Below are 20,695 nucleotides of genomic sequence, written 5' to 3' on the forward strand. Positions count from 1 at the left end.
TAACCGCTTCGGGGCCAGCCCCTCCTTGTCTTATTAAAATGCAAATACAGCCCCAAAATACAACGTCTTAATGGAATTAGTCATTATACTTTGTCCTGAATGATTTCATCAGCTCTTAATAGAAAGGGGAAGAGAATAATTACCATTTATTAAGTGCATCTTATGCACCAGGTATTTTGCATACACTGGCTCAGTTAATGGAATTAAATGAGCTAGCTCTAGAAACACTTGAAGCTCAGAGAGGTTCAGGAATCAGCCCAAGGTAACAGAGCTGGTAAATTGATAAACCAGATTTACACTGACATCTAAGCCTCTGCTCTCTCAACTTCAGCCTGAATTTGGAGGGGAGAAAAAGCACAAAAGATGGGAAGGAAGGGACACCGAGAAGACAGGCTGGGGCCTCAGAAGACCAACTTTACCTTCCCGTTTGACCCAGGACGGGCCTGGCTGCTGGGACTGGACCAGGGGAAGGAGTGTCATTGGTAATGGCATCCTTCCAGGTGCTCATCCTCTCTGCTATTTCATGTCCAAACCATCAGCAAATCCTGTTGGCTTTGCCTTCAAAATACATCAGTACTCTGACCACTTCTCGGTACCTTCAATGCCCACTCCCCAACCGCATGGCTCTCAACGGATCTCTGCAATAGCCTCTTGCTGCTTTCCCTGCGTCCGCCCTTGAAGCCCTCTCCCCCAGGGTCAGCTCACTTCTGCCTCTGCTCAGAACCCTCCAGAGCTCCCATCTCAAGCTCCCTCGAGCCTCATTTACAGTCCAAGCCCCTCCACGACCCCTCAGCTCCAGCCCTCAGCCTCTCTGCTGCTCCGCCAGCACTCCCAGCACCTGCCTTCCTTCCACCTGGGCGCTGCCCCCAGACAGGACACGCTCACTCCCTGCCTCCTTCACGAGCCACCCCCCCAGGGGCCTTCTCAGATGGGCACTATTAACAACCACCCGCATCCCCCTTCCTGGAACACCTGTCTCCTTTCCTGCCGTGCTTGTCTCCTGGCACTCATCACCATCTGAGGTGCCACATACACTCATTTGCTTGCTGTTTCTCCCCTCCAGAATGCACCCTGCCCCAGGGCAGGGACTCCTGTCTGTCTTGGTCTCTGCTGTATCCTCAGCATCTAGAACAACACCTGGCATATAGCAGGTGTTCAGTAAATGCTTGTTGAGTGAACGGAGGATTATGAGAAATCAATTTGAAAAGTAGGGTGACGGTCTACTTTGGGAGATAAATAAATCTTTAAAGATGTGCTGGCTCAAAGTCCAGAGTGTGGCGTTCAGGCTAGAGTACGCATTGCAGTCGGGTCTGGCGCCTCTAATCCAGGATATATTAGAAATCATATAATGGCCCAATTGTATTACCAGGGAATAGTCTAAGGACTTCCTGTGTGCACTGACATGTAGATGCTGACAAATATTTGTTGAATGAATGAATAGGAAAATGTAAACTTTTACCTGAACCAAAGACTAACAGCGATACCAGTGATTCAAAAGGCCAAAGTTTGTTCTATTATGCATGAAGTTTAGACTTTTGCCAAGTGGAGGCACAGGAAGTACTTAATTTTTTGATTATACAAACATCATAATGGGTCGGTAGCAGAAAGTGCACGGCTGGGGGTCACAGGACCTCAGGGAATCCCAGCTCGCCACCTGGAGGCTGTGGGACCTCTGGGTTACTCAGGGTCTTCCAGGTTCAGTAGGTGATAGGACCTCATAGGTTGTTTTAAAGCTTCATTCACCCCCTCTCAAAATCCTTCCTCTGCCTCCCTAACCTGAGAGTTTTTTCTATCAGATTCTTGGGTCCCCAGACCCAGGGACTCAGATTCCAGTGGGTAGGGGGGAGTGTGCAGCCAGGAATCTGCGTTTTAAACAAGGCTTCAGGCCTGCTGCTAAAAGACTGGCTTTCTCCTCTGAGTGGTCCCTGGAGCAGCAGCCTCAGCATCATCTAGGAGCACACTAAGAAATGCAGAGTCTCAGGCCCCACCCCAGACCTTGTCAACAGTGCCCCCAGAGTGGAAAAGCCCTGCTCTGTCACACTTGACTGCATCGACTTTCAGAGCCTTCTCTCCAACCCCCTAAAGGATCCTCCTGAAGAACTTTTAGCCCAGGAATAAGCCTTTCATTTGCAGGAAGAGAAAGGCCCAAGACACCGAGGTCTGCCTGATGGACGCTCCAGGGGGAGGTTTCCACGAGTGGATCAAGGCAAACCTTTCATCAGTAATGTTGTTCGGTGAGCGACACCGAAAGGGCAGGACAGAACCAAGCATCTAAAGAGGTGGAAGGATTGCTCTGGAGGGAGAAGCAGGAGAGGCAGAGGGGCCTGGGGACAGAAGCTGGGTCCAGCCTTGCCACGCCCAGGGGTTTGCATGCCGTGGCTGCAGGGGCCTCAGCTTCCCAGGTAGACAGTTTGAGGAGGTTTGCTTTTTACTCCGCCAACTCCCCAAGGGATCTAACCCTGGCTCCTGGGGAATTTGTTAACCTTGGGCACGGTCAGACACTATTTCTCACGGATAAAATGACCCCTCAAGGAACTAATCACACTTATTTATATATATCTTTATTTTCATATATTTTATATATATTTTTAAAAAGCATCTTTGAAATTGTGAAGTTTGGTTTCTGTTTACGACATAAAAGAACAACAACAAAAAAGCTAAATAGAAAGTCACTCAAATATATAAAGACCACACAGCAAAAATCTCATCTTTTAGCAAAAAAATAATTTTAACAACCAGTGTGGAAAACTATTTCCTGTGTGTCCGTTGTAGACAGAAACCACCTCCGTAAAGGAGAGCAGAATTAGAACATTATTGGTATCGGCTTCATGGAGCCCACTGAAGACGCTTTTGATGCTCAGGTCAACGTTATTTACGGACATTGAGTCCTAGCGTCAATACACCAGGAGAAGTGATGTTTAGTGAGGACCTTGAAGTAAAGTGAAGACCCCGTGTTACAAAATGAATAGCAAGCCCCGATCCTCTCCATGGTTTCTGTAGGAACCTAGATTTTTACATATTGCATTTGCCTAAAGCAATACACACCTTTTTCGAGGCTAGTCTCGAAAGGCCACTTTATTGTGGGTTCTCTTCCTTCCATACTGAGGATCTGTCCTTATGCCCTCTTCCCTCCCCTAAAGCCTGCAGAAACTGATTTTAGTCAAGCAGGCAAGCTGAAACCCTGTTACCACCCATGGCAGCCTTGAGATGGCCACAGGGTGAATCAGAGCATCCCTCCCAGCCTGTGTGAGAGGGGCCGAGGGGAGGCCGGCGGTCTGGGAGTGGGTTCCCTGCCCCGCGTGTGCACGTTACCTGCCAGGTACTCGATGACTGCCGCCATGTAGACGGGAGCACCCACGCTAATCCGGTACTTGAACGTCCCTTTCTTCAGGTAACGCATCAGCCTCCCCACCGGGAAGATGACACCGGCCCTGGCTGAACGGGACAGCTTGGACATTTTCTTCTTCCCACTCCGGCCCGACATCTTGCCTCAGTTTCCCTCTCAGCTTGCTGACACAGTGGCCTCCCGGCACTAACTCAGTGCTGAAAAGGAAAGAAGGCAGGGTGAGGAAGGGTGATTGGCAAACATCTTGGGAACAGTGGTGTGGCCCTAGGGCACCGTGACATGCCTGGTGGAGGCAGTGAGACCTGGCTGCCACCACAGGGCGATGCAGGCAGGGAGCAGGGCCACCCACATACACCTCCCCACCTCATCAAGCCAGCCCAACCTTACTGGGAGAGGCCAAGGGAACGGTCACTAGAGAGCAAGGTCACAGTCTGTAGTCAGAAGAATGATGGCCTCCAAAGATGTCCATGACGTCATCCCCAGAACTGTGCATATGTTACCTTGTATGGCAAAGGGACTTTGCAGATGTGATTAAGTGAGGGATCTGGAGATGGGGAGATTATCCTAGCTCATGTGGGCAGGCCTGATGTAATTGCAAGGGTCCTTATAAGAGGGAGGCAGGAGATCAGAGTGAGCAGTAAGAGAGGTGGTGACAGAAGGATTCTCCCCTCAGAGCCTCCAGGAGGAACCAGCCCTGCCGACACCTTCACTTTAGCCTAGAGAAACTGATTGTCCACTTCTGACCTCTAGAACTGTAAGAGAATAAATGTGTATTGTTTTAAGGCACTAAATTTGAAGGTAATCTTACAGCAGCAACAAGAAAACTAATACGGCTCCTTTTTGCCCTCTTTTGCTTCTGCCTATTTTAATACATAGTACTTAGTTAACCTGGCCACGCCTATTATAAGGTTAGCTTTGACCAACAGCTCAGAGCTGGTATGCACTTCTCAGATGGAAACACTTTTCTAAATTCTCCAATAATGTAGCATTCTTAAAAACAGAAACATGCCCGAAGAGGTAGTTTTATTGAATATGCTGATGCAGAGTAACCGAACATAGCAAATTAAAAGCTATAGTGCAACCCAAGCTTCTGCTCCTTGGAATGGGGAATCCAGACTGATTTGGAGGGAGAAACTTCAGAATCAGCACGAACAGGTGACTTCAGTACAATGCACTGAGGGACGTGAACATAATTCGTTGTTATTTCAGGAAACTATCTTTTGTGTGGAGATAAAATTATTATATACTTCTAAAAAGTCTTTGTAAGGCTAAAACTAATTCAGAGAATGGTAATAGAGCTTACCCTGTTGGTTGAGGGAGTAATGTGACCAAAAAATGCAATATAATCCAGAATAAGTAAAAGCAATTTACAAAGGGCAAACAAGCAGGAGCAAAGAAAAGGAAACAAAACTTCTAGGAAATGTGTTAATGACTCAAAGCTCTTTGCCGCCAGGGCAATGTCATTCTCAGCGGCCATGTCCTTTGGGGATGGAAAACGAGAAAGTCAAAAATAAATTGAAATTGGTTCTCTATGTTGAGGCAGCCATCTCAAATTTTGGCTAGGTCAGCTTACCAACAGCCAAGATGGCAATGAAAAGATCAAGAAAGTGGCTAAAAATATGACCGAAGAAAGTGCTAAATGACTGCATGGCTAATATGAAAGATACAAAACCGGGATTTATTTAATCTGGATGGAAGAACAAACATAGAGTTCAATTTTCTGAAGTATCTGATTACTCCATTATGACTGAGCAGTTTTATATAAAAACTATAGAATTAGCCACAAACCCCATTCTCAACACCTTCCTGTCCCCGAGGCAAACGGTGCAAGTTTGAGGCATTTTATTACCTACTTTACATGCGTTATTTTTAAAGGCTCTTACCTACTTACTACACTCCTATTTTATGTGTCGTTTTGCCACCAAAAGATATAAGTATTCATCAAAGTTAAGTATAAGCAATGATGAGCAAACAGCCTTCAAACATCATCTCTTTGAGCATAAGGCACAGGGATAAGACAATACCACCGTTTTTAGAACTTTCATATTTTCCGTGCTTCTGCTGCCCAAGGCTGCTAAGTCTCATAAATCCACTCACAGATATCTCTCTTGGAGGGAGCACGTAACTGCACATGAGGATTATAACCATCAATTTACATTAAGGGAACTTAGGGCAGGCATCGGTAAATGTCCGGAGAACCTGCTGTTGGTCATCACTGTCCCAGGGGCCAGGGACACATAAGGCAATGTTAAACGGCCCCTGTGCTCAGACAGAGCTACACGGCTCATGTCTGCTGGCTGGTGGTGGTGTTCAAAATGCAGGTGGCTCCTGGTACAGTGGAAAGAGCCTGGGGTTCGGAGTGGAAAGCCTGGACGTGGTTCCACTTCTACATAACCAGCTATGTGAGCTCCGCATGTCATTCATGTGGGCCTCATCTGTAAAACAGGGAGGTGACTACTAGATCCTGAAGGTCCTTCTGGTCTTAAACATTCCAGTTTTTGTGAAATGCACTTTCAAATGGTTTTGGAAAAGAAGCTTAGTCCCTATAAGAAATGAGTTCTAAAGAGTTAAGAGCCTGTGCAGGTTCATGGCGGTGTATTAGTATTGGTGACTCCACTAGGCCAATTGTGTGCTTTTTTTCAGCTACTGGTAAGTGGGGGGAGGGGGAGGATTAGTAGGTCTGGTTGCCAAGGAAACCACCAGAAAAGCCCATCACAGGGTGGACGTGCCCTGTGGATATTGTGTGTACTGGACGGTCACCGTCTCTCCCACTGGCAGAGAGAACACAGAGCACAAATGCCACAACGGCAGGACCCCCTCAGCTCCCCGCCCCCATTTTTCTCAAACGAAAACATGCAGGGAATGACTAGGTGTGCAGGACAAAGCCACCTAGGGACTTGCCCAATATCAGCCAAGAGGAGTCAAAAATTGCCCTAAAAATTGGAAATTAGGACCGGCAGTAGAAGGAAAACAGGTGACTTTGGGGGATTGATGCCTAAAACTCTCATGAAGATAAACTAGCTGAGGAAGGAAAACCAGGCTTAGATCAAATAGAGAAACACACCAGCTGAAAACTGTAAAATGTAGGGAAGACCTCAAACATAGCACTTTGTAACAAGACTTTCTCTGGGTTCCAGACTTTCCTCTAGGTTAGAGCCTTAGACAGAGCAGGGGACGCAGTTTCATTCGAAGCCTAAGTGGGAGATTGACTGTTGCCTGTGCTTTAACAGGGCTGGAGAGTTCTTTGTGCCTCGGGAACCCGTCTTTTCAGACACTGTGCTGGGTTTAAGCAGCTGGGCACCTAACTCCCGGGCCCCAGGGGCTGGGAGGCCCCTGCACGTTGTAAGACTCAGACCACATCCAGGGATCCCAAGGAGAGCAGGGAGGAAGCTGATGGGAGCTGACATGTCATGCCACCTGGAACCCACAGATGGAAGGAAGTGCTGCGCCTCCTGGGACCACTCCAGAGAAGACCCTGCTTTCCAAAGGGTCTTCCTGCCACCCAGCCTGTGCTGGACTCTGCCTGGAGCTGGGAGAAGTTGTAACCCCTAACTTCCTTCTTTTCCAGGCCACCCTTTTCCTGGACTCTATCCACTCTTGGGAAGTCAGGAGTTAAAAACTTAAAGGGGTTTTTATCTACTTCCTGTGAATCTGAATCTCTCTGTAGGACCACTCATCAAAGGAGAAAAGAACTATTGCAATGTGAAATGTGTTTCCATCAGACTAAGACTTAAATGTTTACATTTATTTACCTTCTGCTCTAAAACAAATTTTGCTCTAATTAGGCAAAGCTTAAGGACTGTAATGCAATATGTTTGTTTACATGTTGGAAGAAAGAATACGGTTGGATGAAACTCTTGGAACGGTTACAGGCACTCTGTGGGTGCCCCCTGGAGGCCACGTGGCCGTGCTCAGGTGGCCCCATCCTCCAGGCTGCTGCCCGTGAGATACTTAAGAGGAATTGGGAACCAGACCACATACAACCTAGATCTGCAATATAGCTGTCCTTTCACATCCGAGACACCAAGAATAACCAAGGTATAAGTCTTGTAATTATTCGCAAACTGAATGGGAGAATTTTAAGCATGTTAACAGTGGGGGACAGGACAATAAAACTCAAAACTCAGTGAAGAAGGGGGGAGAATGCAGTGCTGTCTGCTCATTCCATTTCACCTCCGAGAGCACAGCAGTCAGAAGAACAAAACTGGTTTGTGTGTGCTGGGGAAGAGGGCATATGCGGACTCTGTTGTTTTAGGATTTATTTCTGTGATGGAGTTTTAAGCCCATGAGGACACCGATGAGTTAGATTTTACAGATATCACAAGGGTAAATATTAAATTGCAGCACTGATTCAGACACGGGCAATAAACTCACACCAGCCTCTTCAAATAACTACTGTATTTCATTGAGTTTATGATGCTCTTTTTTTTTATTATTTACATTTTACTATCTCTAGAAATCAGTATGCATCTTGCAATCTATGACATCATAGATTCAACGAAAGACAGTATTTATGGAGCATTTATTATTGAACAAGAAACTACATTAGATGTTGTGAAATATACACGGCTCTTGTCTTCAAATATTTTCCAATGAAGTTGCGTGATAGACCATAATAAAGTTTCAAATGGATGCTAGAGACATGGTTCCCAAACTGTGTGCCAAGGCACTCTGCGACACAGCAAGCTTTCAAGGGAAATACAGTGATACTTAACCTCTGTTGGACCCCACAACTACCAGCTCACAGTGATTCTACCAGTGGTTCACGGTGGATTGCACTATCTTCCTCCTGATGATGTCCTATCTTTGCAAAGCTGAGTTTTTGGCTGTTGCTGTGATTAAAAAAGCAGGTGTTGGGTGAAAATCAGTGTGGAACAGAAAATGAGAGTGGCAGTGTCCAATCTGATTCTAAGGTTTGAGAAATTGTGCAGTGCCCAATAGGTGCACACATCCTATTTGTAATTCATTGTGGTTATTTAAGAATGGGATACAAATATTCTTTTTTTCTTCTAATTCATGTGTTAATATTTTTTCAAACAGCTACTAAATCGTTAGGACATGAATACTTATTAAGTTGTTTGGACCTAACCCCTTAATAAATGGAACTGATAGGCATTTCTTCCGGCCTAGGGGCTCTGAGAAAAAATGACTGAGACACTAAATTCTCTGTGAACTGAGAAAGTTCGAGAGCTTCTCTGTTAGGGTCCACCACCAACAAGCTGAAACAGATAATTATGACTTGCTCAAGGTCACCTTGAAGCAAGGTAAACAAGAAAGTTAAAGGAATTATTTAAAATCTTGAGTTCATTATACCTTTAAATCCAAGAAAAACTTGCACAGAGTAAAATAAAGCAAAAAGGTAAAGAAATGTGTAAAACGAAAAGCAACAGTCTCCCACTCCACTCTTTCCACCCCCAACTCACTTCCACAGGCCATTCCACATAACAATTTTTAACTTTAGTTCTGGTGGTTACCTCCAAAACCGCTAATGTTTATACTTCTACTTCTCGATTTATTTTCACTTTTTGATGGTCTCTATCAATGCCTGTCTTGAAAGGATGAGAACTTAACTTATTTTTCTCCTCCCTTTTCTGATTGTTGACAGTATATTTTCATTTCCATTTCCTCCACCGATTGCCTTGGGACCTTTAAATAATATACTTCGATCTCTATTTCTGACTCCACTAACTTTAGGGATTCTCTCTGAAGTCATTGGTGTGTAACATGAGGACGTGCATGCCCAATATGTCGCTGGTCCTCTCCTCCCTACTTTATCATCCTATCTCCACCTCTGTCTTCCCTACTTTCCATTGCCCCGATTCATAACGTTTATATTTTGTTCTATAATTACAGTGAGATATTCATTTTGTCTCTAGGTTTATTTTGAAAATTAAATGCCCATAAGCAGCATTTATACGATCAAGACTTTGTAAACACTGTTCCCTTCAGAGTCGAGTGGGGTGCTAGCCCCACATTTCCTTCTCTGTGGGCCAACACTAGGACTCCTATGTCTTTTTTTTGTGTGTGTGTGAGGAAGATCAGCCCTGAGCTAACATCCACGCTAATCCTCCTCTTTTTGCTGAGGAAGACCAGCTCTGAGCTAACATCTATTGCCAATCCTCCTCCTTTTTTTCCCCCAAAGCCCCAGTAGATAGCTGTATGTCATAGTTGCACATCCTTCTAGTTGCTGTATGTGGGTCACGGCCTTAGCATGGCCGGAGAAGTGGTGCATCAGTGCGCCCCTGGGATCCGAACCCGGCCCGCCAGTAGCGGAGCGTGTGCACTTAACCGCTAAGCCACGGGCCGGCCCCGTATGTCTTAATATCAAGAAGTGGATTCTCTTTGTTCTGAAAAAGTGTTGTTCAAAATCATTCCACTTTTTGCTTGGCTTCACATTTGGATCATGTCTTTCTTGTATAGCTACCCCCCGCCCTGACATTACTAATTATGGACAATTCTATTCTATAAAGTAGCTGGGAACACTGGAGTCATGAATAGTCAATATTCTTTCTCGGGTTAACAGGGTTAGGGTGCCGTGAGGCTCTGGTCACAACTTTTTCATCAGCGGATCAATACACAAACTTGTTTTATGCGTGTTTCTATTTAAAGACACCTTATTTAATATGTATTGTTGATTCATTAACATTGAATTCACAGCAAATAGCACTTCAACTTATGCCTGAACGAACCTTATCTAACACATGTATTTTCTCCAGAAGGCACATGGCAGCCTTCTTGTGCTTAGAAACGCTAGACAGCACTTCAGCACTACTCTTGGGGGCCATTTTAAACAGTGAAATCAGCAACACCAAGCACAAAAATGTGAAGAACATGGCACTAAATAGACCATGAAAAGCACACTTGTTTACAGTGTGAGATGAAACAGGAAGGCCGAGCGTGGCCTCGTTTGATCTCAGCTGGGAAGGTGCGCAATGGGTGGCTCAATTTTTTTGCTGCTCTGTGGCATGTTCTTGAATGACCGCAAAAGCACCATGAGTATTGATTTTGGGGTTGCAAATACATTTTAGTGAGTAGGTGAATTTGCAAATATGGAATCCATGAACAATGGGGATTGACTGTATTTTTCTTTGTTCTTGTTGACAAAAGAGAAATGTGCCTTTACTATATCTTAAAAATCACCCAGCTCCTCACATACACTGCTGTTCGCAGGGGCTGCTTTCTTTCCAGAGACATTTACCCTGAAGCCCTGTGACCTCGGGCTCGTGTGGAACGGTCGTCTTACCCAGCGGTTGTCCCAGGACTGTCTTCCCGGCTCATCCCTGACCCCACGACTTCCTTTCTTGGCTTTCTCCCTTGTTTTCTTGGTATCTGCCTCATGTAACTCTTCCAAGACAGTACAGAGAAGTAAACCTTGTTTTCTTACACAAATGGAACTGTCTTTATTGAATGATCTTTGGATTATTGTTTGGTGGGGTATATAATTTTTAGCATCAAAATCATTTTGCTTCAACACTTTGCAGCCAATGATCTATTGTTTTTAGCAACCAGTGTTACAGAGAAGTTTGGTGCCCCCCACCCCCAAGCTTTTATATTTTATCTTTATGTTCTAAAGTTTCACAAGGATGTGTCTAGTGTGGGTCCTCCCCCACCCCATTCATCCTGCTCAGCACTTGACAATAAGTTCGTTCAATCTGAGGACTTGTGTTTCATAACTCCAGGAATTTTTTTCTGTTATTATTTGATTATTTCCCCCCATGTCTCTATTTCTCCCACTTTTCTCTTTACTTGTCTCGTACTGGGATGCCTGTAAACCTGGTGTTGGATCTCCTGGATTGCTCCTCCAAGCTCTTCTCCTTTTCCTTCTCTTTTTTCAGTCCTGTTAATATGTAATTTTGGTAATCATGTTATTAATTTCCAAGAGCTCTTTCTTGTTCTGTGACTGTTTCTTTTTTCTAGCATCCTGTTCTTTTATGAATGCAGCATGTCTTTAAATCTCTCTGAAACTAGCCAGGATGTGTTTACATTATCTTCTGTTCTCTTAAATTGTTTTATCCAGTCAGTCGTCCCATTTATTTATTTTTATCTTTCTCTTTCGTGTTGGCTTTCCTGAAATGTGTGCTGATCTTTGGTCACGCATTCAGTTAGGAATGAAAGACAAGGTTGATTATTACAGGCAGATAGTGGAAGTTTTCCTCCACTATGGTTTGGTAGACCTGGTTCCTGTTTGGGACTTCTGGGTGCGTATGTAGGTCTTGCCAATTAGCAGGCATCACCTTAGAGTGCCCAGTTAGGAACTGAGAGCCCCCTAATAGCAGAATGAGGGAGCTTTATTTTGTGGAGGCATACCCATCCTAGAAATTCTAGATCTGCCCTGAGGTTATTCGAGTTCTTTAGAGAGGAAACTTCAGACTGTTAGTTTGGAGGATAAATGCCAGGTTGCCAGAAACTCTACTAGAAGTAGGGGAGGGAGAGAGGCCATTCACCTGGCTGTTCTGGAGACAGACTTCAATGACTCCGCATTTCTCACCTGCCCACCTCCAGGGCAGCTCCCTCCTGCTTTTATTCTTATCTGAGGCTTTCCCTGTGACGCTGTCCTCGTGGTCCTATGGACTTTCAGTCTGCAGCAATTTGTTGAAATCTCCCGTCTGCTGAGGACCAACACCAGCCCCTGCCTCTTTGCTGTGAAGTGTTGATTTTCTTTGTACTTCTTGACCCTGATTTCCGTGGGCTCTAGAGAAGGAGCACACGGGCTCAGAGTCCGTCATTTTGAACTGCAAACTGAAAATGTCATTTTAATTTCACATCTTAACAAACATCATTTGGGAATTAGCCTAGAAATGAGTGTGCTGGTGAGGAGAAAAAGCTCAACGGTTTTATAATTGAGTGATAAACGTCATATTGAAAAATTTAGATCACTTTCACCACCAGGTGAGCCATTAGAAACCAACTGGTCTTGAGATAATTGAAGAGTATAAAATTTTGTACCAAGAGATTACATAGGACTCATTAATATAACAGAATCAAATTCAGTGTGTCTGTATTTGCCTGATTGTAGCCTATGGGATTCCTATAAACAATATTTAAAATTATACTGTAATCCCAGAAGGAAGGAGAGGAAAGAAAGGAAAAATCCTAAGCATTTGCTCTTATTGAATGAATTCCTTTTGGTGAGAAACAGCAAACTTTACTTAATTCACTGACAGCCTTCATGAAAAGACAAAAGATTCTGGTTTCTTTAGACCACAATTTTCTTTTAATTCAAATAAGTTCTTTGTCAAGCATAAAGATCTGGTAAAGAGTAAACCATTGTTTTATGCCTCAAACAACTTGACATTTTTATTATATGTAAAATGATGAGGAACATGGTAAAACTCTAGCCAACAGCAAGATGGTCCGTTAGAAGCCACCAGCAATCCTGAGTTAAATGACCATTTTTCTGCAGTCAAGCTTCTGCAAAGTGGCTTTTAAAAAGACAGAGCAGTCAGTCATTGGAGCTGGAGCAATGATTATAGGCCAGTGTGTCACAGGTGAGGTCTGGCTGGGCCGATGAACACTGACAAAGGATCTGGAATTACAAGACAGCTTACTTTAAAGCACTCATTTGAGAGCATTCTCTTCCAAAGTATACAAATCAAAATGCTTTCATAGATACCTTATTTTAAATCTAGAAATAAGAGGTCTTATAGCTTTGTAATAATGGAAATGAATTAAAAAAAACTCTAAATACTGTTTTCTGAAATATGAACATGAAATTCATAACATCATCCCCTAATGGATTTGTGGACTGTTTTAAAATTGCTGAAATTTATTCACTTTATTCATTTTTAGTCCCCATGATATTTCCCTAACCTGTAGTACTGTGCTTCAGAATATTTTATATTGTAAATATTTATGAAACAATGAAGTAGACACTGCAATGAAGCATCTTTACTCTGTCAGTTCAAAACGATCCTTTGGGAAAATAAAATGAGATGAAATAAAACTAGGTAGGACATAAGGGAATTCAATACAAATATATTAACTATGTGTAGAAATATATTTTTAAAGGCATAAAAAAATCTCTTAGTCTCACACCTAACAGAATTCTAATATATTTTGGTGTGTTACTCTAAGTGCTGTATTAAAATAATGATAGTTTGTTAGTATTATTTTGTAGCTGTAAAAACCATTTTCAGTACTATTAGCTAAATCACTTGCTTTATTACACTTCCATTTATGAACTCCAAGGGCAAATCATTATTGCACAAGTAATACTTTCCAAACCATTTTCTTCCAAGGCCACCTTTAAGTGAATGACAATAGTCAATAATTTTACCATCATACATGTTAAAGCACATTAACAATTTATAACGTAAAGAGCTATATCAAATGGAATTTCATCAAAATGACACGGGGATCAAATTAACCAAATTAACCAACCATGAATGTTAGAACCAAGCATTAACCCAAATTATTTAAATTACACTATTGGATTACAAATCATTCCCTTTTTAAAAAGTATTTCAAGTCATGTCCTGGAATAATCCAGCGGGAAGCTCAACTGCCAGCACATTCTTTATAATTCAGAGGCAGAGAATGTGTGGCCATCTCCGGCATTCTAGAGAGGAGCAGAGCACGGGATGGGAGCAGACAGGGAGTGGACTTAGGCTATCTGCTCCTACCGCAGCACACAGTGACTTTTAACACGTTTTGTTGTTTTTGTTGAACTTGAGCTAAGGTTAAAGTACAAGTCGTTCACATATATTTCATTTCTTTGTTACTAGTCATATGTTATTTTCGAATATAAATATATTTGGCCACCTATGGTACTCATTGGATGAGAAATGAATATAAGTAGATGTAAATGGATGCATAAAAATAACTTTAGTTCTCTTTGAATCTGAGTTAGCAATGCATCCCAGAAGAAAATGAACCCATTTGCCTTCCTGAATCTATTTATTCATTGAAAACAGAATAAAAACAAAACCCTTTACTGGGTCCAGCCTGGTCTCTTGTCTTTTGGCTTTTTTGGGAATTGACAAATAGGAACAGTGGGCAAGATGTCCTGTTTCCTCAAAATCTAACAGTTTCAAATTAGTAGTGAGGTTTATTGTTATACACAGTGGCCTGTCTTGCCTCTCTGAGCAGGGGACTGGCTTTGTCTGAGTCAAGACAAGCTTGTTAGGTGGGAGTGAGGGGATGGGGGAGCTCCCTTTGGGGGTGGGAATGAGTGTACCAGTACGAGACGGCAGGTGGGCTGCAGCCCCTGGTGCTGCCTGACTCACCAGGGGCTTCCAGAGACACCCATGACTGCTGGGCAACTGAGTACATAGGTGGGACAAGTTGTGGGCTCTCAAAGCTAGAAGAGATTGTGTTCTAAGCAGAGGCAGCTGCCCGGGAACCCCTCTTCCTCCATCCCTCCCCCTGCCCGCTCCTCCCTACCCTGTTTTCCTTACTGTCAGTCCTCAGGCAGGGGTTGTACTGTGAGGACAAGTGGCTGGGGGGCTGTGGCTTCAGTTGCAGTGCTCTCTGCTGGTGACATGCACCATAGCTCCCTGGTCGAGGCTGTGTGGGTCCCCCATAGCCCCTGGGCCCTGGCCTGTTGTATCAGCTGCACCAGGTCAGGGCGACCACCAGCCATAGAGTGCCGTTCCCTCTGTGGGTAGAACCAGCTAGACCTCTAGGGGGCATCATGGTGGTGGGACAGAAGGTGCAGTGGACAGAGGGAGTGTGTGGGCGCTCCAGTTCTGCACTGATCAGCTGTGGCCCTTAGGCAAGTCAGCTGACTTCGCAGAATCTCCTTTGCTCAAACAAAACCTTTCAGGAGCTCTAATACATCAAACGATGGAAGGAAGGGGAGCTGTGCTGGTTGGAGTGGGGAGGTGCCTGGGAACCTCGATGGCTTGGTCCCCACCTTTCCCGCCTTGGGCCTCCGAGGAACTCTGGGCTCCGTGGAGCTCCATCTGAGAACCATTGCACCAGTGGACACCTGAGGTCCTTTCTAACCTGAAACATGCTACTATTCTACCAAGATGCTCAAAATGTCACTCATTCTGACCCCCCTCTGTTACTTACATTCATAGAGATGGAACCATTGGGTAGAATTAAGTCACATCTAGGTGATCTTTCCTTTGAAGTCACTATTCCCTTGCCTGTGATAACCACAGAAAAGAAAAACTGGACCTGAAAAAAATCTGCTTTACTTTGTTTGCGGGGCTGCTTCTTCTCCACCCCAAAACAATGATCTAAGCTGTTTACTAAATTACAGCTGAGGTGAAAATCCAGTTTAGTAGTAAGGGGGCAACACTTGAGTTGATTACCACCTCACTGAAATTCTGGAAGACTCATCAATTTGGAAGTTTAGCACTCTGGTGGGGAACCCAGTGAATTATCAACTGATCTAAAAGTTTATGTTGTGTAATGTATAAGCTACTGGAATCTACCTTTTCATAGTCTACCACCACTATTTAATTTTAATGGTTTTATTGAACAGTGAAGGCAGCACAAAATACAAGTTACATAATTCTGTGTATATACCATTAGTAGTGCCAGGGCAGTAAACACAGGGCCTGGGCTTTCCAGGGTAAGTTGGATTTTATTTTGTTTATATTTTTGGTCTGTTGTCATGGAAACACCCCAAATTTAGGCATCTAAACTATATCATCAGGACTGCCTCTCATATCCAGAAACAACCCCCAAATCTTTGGTCAGACCACATGTCACAATTGGGTCACTGTAAACAATATGGTCGCTGTAGCTAATTCTTCTGACATCACAGAGTCAACTGAAGTAAATATCCCCATACCGAGGCTGGTGGTCCTACGCATATTTCCACACACATTTCTGTCAAAGCATGAGAATTTTGATTTGAATTACTCACTCTATTCTAAGTCCAAATTGGCAATGCCAGTCAAATAAATCGGGCAAAGTATGATGGATGGCGAGATGGATAAATGAACAGTAAGGGCTTCAGAGAAACCACCAAATTTATCTTATTTAATACTTCTGACAAGACAGTTTAAAGTACAGTGTTATGTGGCTCAATCTGATGCTCTTTATCTTTCATTTGACATAGATAAAATAGTGATGCAAATAAGGAGTTTTAAAATAAAAATTTGCATATATTAATATTAAAATGAACATAATCTGAGAATCATTGGAATGTTAGCAGCTCCTTGTTTTTACATGGATGTAAGGATATACGGCTGTGAAGTGAGGTTGCCTGGGCTGGAGCCCTAACGCTACCACCCACCAGTTGTGTGACCTTGGGCTTGTTCTTAACCTCTCTTTTCTTTTCTATAAAATGGGTGTAATAACAGTACCTACCTATAGGGCTATTGTAAGAATTAAGTGAGTTAATACATATAAAGTGCTTGGAACAGTACCTGGCAGGTAGTAGGCATTTAGTAAATATTAGCTATTATGACTTATTTCCACAAAGGAAACAGTTTTGGAGAATTATTTTCACAGGATGCAGGCTAACATTGTCCCTCCATTTCAAAAGCAACTACAGTCATGTGTCACTTGTACGTTCTGAGAAATGCATCATTAGGCAATTTCATCATTGTGTGAACATCACAGAGTGAACTTACACAAACCTAGATGGTATGGCCTCCTACACACCTAGGCTATGTGGTACTAATCTTACGGGACCACCGTCATATATGTGATCAGTCATTGACCGAAATGTCGTTATGTGGTGCATAACTGTACTACAATACTATAGCGCTTGATGTTGTGTGTATGATAACGTGAAGCTTAAAACTCAGCAACATCTTTCTATTTCCCTCATTGATCTTAGGAGCTGGTGCAAAGGGGTGGTAATGAAATTTTAACCCTGAGAAAACTCTGAGAGCCACGTAATCCACTGAGAACCTTCACAACAGCAAATACTTTTGTTTTTCCCAAGGCTGGGCACTTTTGGGCCCCTCCTAGTCTAATCCCGTATTTCCCAAATTCCATCTGCCTGAGAATTCACAATCATTGTGATGTTAGAATCATACAATTTCACAAAATCATAATCTTAGACTGAAAGGGACTTAAGTAATAATCATTTAGTCTCCCCTCCTAATTGTGGTCACAATAAAAGGTGTGGCATGGGAGGGGCAGTGGTCATTAAACGACTGGTCCATGGCCACACAGTCTGTGTGAGACCAGACCTAGAGCTAGCCTCCTTACCCCCACTTCAAGAACCCCTGTCTGGGGTTGTTTTTCCTATGCTCTGTTGCATGTTTCATCTCCCGTGGCACCTAGCATAGTGTTATATATACAATTGACATTCAGTAAATATTCCTTAAATGAGTGAATGAATAAAAGAAACCAGCCTTAACTATTTGTCTCAAAAGCAGTTTGGGGTTCCCTGTGTGATTTTTTTGGGAAACGAATTTTCTTCTCAACACTTATCTTTCCCTCCAGCCTAATTCCCAATATAGCTCCCAATGTGCATCCAGGAGGAAAAAATCCACCAGCCTCAAGTTTACACTACATTCCTTTTTAAAATACCGCCTTCCAATACCATTGTTAGAACTCATATTCTCTCCTAGCTCATTTTTTTCTTTTAAGTCTAATTTAAAGTATTCATAGAATCATAGAGATGGAAGAGATTGTGAACTGTTCATTGAGTTTACTCCTCAACCTGAACCTTGGCGGGGCAGGCCAGGACTCAGCCTTGCAAGGGAATTGACATAATCCTGTCGAAGAAACGGGAGGAGCTACCTGGAGCACCAGGCTTCCTCTACCTGCCTCGTCCCTTTTCCCCTTCTCCCTTCAAATCCTACTGCATTCTCTATGAAGCCTGGCCCAATCCCTCCCTCCCAGCCTAGAATTCTCTTGTCCTTTTAAAAATTGTTGTAGCATGTTATTTGTGGCTTTTATTACACATTATCAATCACTTTTAAATTGTTAATTGCATTTAGTTAGCCAAGCAATATGTTAGTTAATTCAAATTGTAAAATTTCAAATAATATAACAATGGTTATGGATGGGTATGACTAATGATATGACTAAACTCCTCCTTGACAATTCCTCCAATTCTTGTCTTCTAATGGGTGTCTTGTTGTACACCTTTCCTATCCATTCATGTATGCATTTTTACTTATAGAAATGCATAGTTTTATTTTGTTTATACATAAATGGCACTATACAGTATGATTGTTCTGCAATTTGCTTTTTTCATTAATAATATGTCTTGGAGACCTTTCTGTCTCAATATATATAGACTGCATTCTTTTTTAACTGCTGCCTAATTTTCCAGAAGACAGATGTGCCAGAGTTTACTTAGCCATTCTCTGTTGATGGCCATTTGATGTTTTCAACTTCAGAACTACCAAATCTCTGCAACGGAAGGGAGTTACATAATCTGTGCACTTGTGTGCTGCTTCCCTAGGATACACACCAAGAAACAGAATTGCTGGGTCACAGAATGTGCACATTATTAATTTTAACAGTGCCAAACTGCCCTCCAAATTGACTATACCAATTTACACACCTGTCAGCAGTATAGAAAAGTATCCGTTTTCCCACTAGCTTGCCAATATTACTCACTTTTTACTTTGTTTTACCTGCATATATATTTTATCTCCTAGGCTTGGGGCTGTAAGCGCTCCGAGAGCAGGGCCCATGACTTCCTCATATTTGCATTCCTTTCCCCATCTGGAGGTGTTTAATAGTTGTTGTTCAATGGTGTTGAATGGTCTCTAACCATAAGGTCTTTGCTCATCTCTCTGCAATACTCACTTTTCCAAAGCATTTACCAAGATTGCATCTAACTTTGAGGTTATTTCTTAAGATTGTAAAAGCCCAGTGGCGTAGTGGTTAGATGTGCGCACTCCGCTTGGGCGGCCCAGGGTTTGCAAGTTCGGATCCCGGGGCGACCACCACTTGTCAAGCCATGCTGTGGCAGGCGTCCCACACATGAAGTGGAGGAAGATGGGCATGGATGTTGGCCCAGGGCCAATCTTCCTCAGCAAAAAGAGGAGGATTGGCAACGGATGTTAGCTTAGGGCTGATCTTCCTCACACACACACAAAATAAAATTCGGCAGAGGATATGAACAGACATTTTTCCAAAGATGATATACAGATGGCCAACAGGCACATGAAAAGATGTTCAACATCACTGATTATCAGGGAAATGCAAATCAAAACCACAATGAGATATCACCTCACATCCGTCAAAATGGCTATTATTAAAAAGAAAAGAAGGGGCCGCCCGTTGGCGTACTGGTTAAGTTCACGCACTCCACTTTGGCAGCCGGGGGTTCGAGAGTTGGGATCCCCCTTGCCGACCTATGCACTGCTTATCAAGCCATGCTGTGGTGGCGTCCCATATAAAGTAGAGGAAGATGGGCATGCATGTTAGCCCAGGGCAAATCTTCCTCAGCAAAAAAGACGATTGGCAACAGATGTTAGCTCAGGGCTAATCTTCCTCAAAAAAAAAAAAAAAAGACAAGAAATAACAAGTATTAGAGAGGCTATGGAGAAAGGGGAACATTCATACACTGTTGGTAGGAATGCAAACTTATGCAGCCACTTTGGAAAACAGTATGGAGATTCCTCAAAAAAATCAAAAATAGAAATACTGTATGATCCAGCTATTCCACTCTGGGTATTTATCCAAAGAACATGAAAACACTAATTTGAAAAGATATATGCACCCCTATGTTCACTGCAGCATTATTCACAATAGCCAAGACTTAGAAACACCCTAAGTACCCATCAAGGGATGAACAGATAAAGAAGATGTGGTATATATACAATGGAATACTATTCAGCCATTAAAAAAAGATGAAATCTTGCCATTTGTGACAACATGGAAGGACCTTGAGGGTATTATGCTAAGTGAAAGATGGAGAAAGCCAAATACTGTATGATTTCACTCATATGTGGAAGATAAAACAAACAGGTAGATACAGAGAACAGATTGGTGGTTACCAGAGGGGAAGGAGGATGGAGGGAGGGTAAAGGGGCACATTTGTACGGTGATGAATGGCAACTAGACTTTTGGTGGTGAACACAATGTAGTCTCTATAGAAGTCGAAACATAATGATGTACATCTGAAATTTATATGATGTTATAAACCACAGTTACCTCAATAAAAAAATTAAAAAAATTGAAAAAAAGAAAGTTGGTTGAATTTTTGCACAGCCCTCCCCTGGAACAAATTACAGACATCTTTCATTTCAAGTTGCCTAAGACAGAATTCCCTCCTGCTTTGCTGGCAGGAGGCAGTGAAAACAGACCTGGTTGTCTCAGACAATAGCTAGCAGGGTGTCTCACCCACTGGGAAACAGCAGACCAGAGGTGCCTCACAATTCCTGGGAACTAGACAGAGAAGGAATAGTGAGGGAGTAAGGTCAGAATCTTTGGAACATTCTGGATCCAAGGAGGTAAATTCTTTTATAGAGTTTT

At 43.0% G+C, this 20,695-nt stretch overlaps 1 protein-coding gene across 1 annotated transcript in view; it reads right to left on the reverse strand.

The window, feature by feature from the left end:
- Window positions 1-20,695, reverse strand: part of LOC131407141 (core histone macro-H2A.2) — a 46,840-nt gene that overhangs the window by 24,046 nt on the left and 2,099 nt on the right. The window contains exon 2 of the mRNA XM_058543286.1: window positions 3,313-3,543. Within this exon, the coding sequence (XP_058399269.1) occupies window positions 3,313-3,484 (172 nt within the window). The 5' untranslated portion in view covers window positions 3,485-3,543. The remainder of the gene's footprint in view (window positions 1-3,312; window positions 3,544-20,695) is intronic.

This window comes from Diceros bicornis, chromosome 6, assembly GCF_020826845.1.
Source record: "Diceros bicornis minor isolate mBicDic1 chromosome 6, mDicBic1.mat.cur, whole genome shotgun sequence".
Taxonomy (NCBI): domain Eukaryota; kingdom Metazoa; phylum Chordata; class Mammalia; order Perissodactyla; family Rhinocerotidae; genus Diceros; species Diceros bicornis.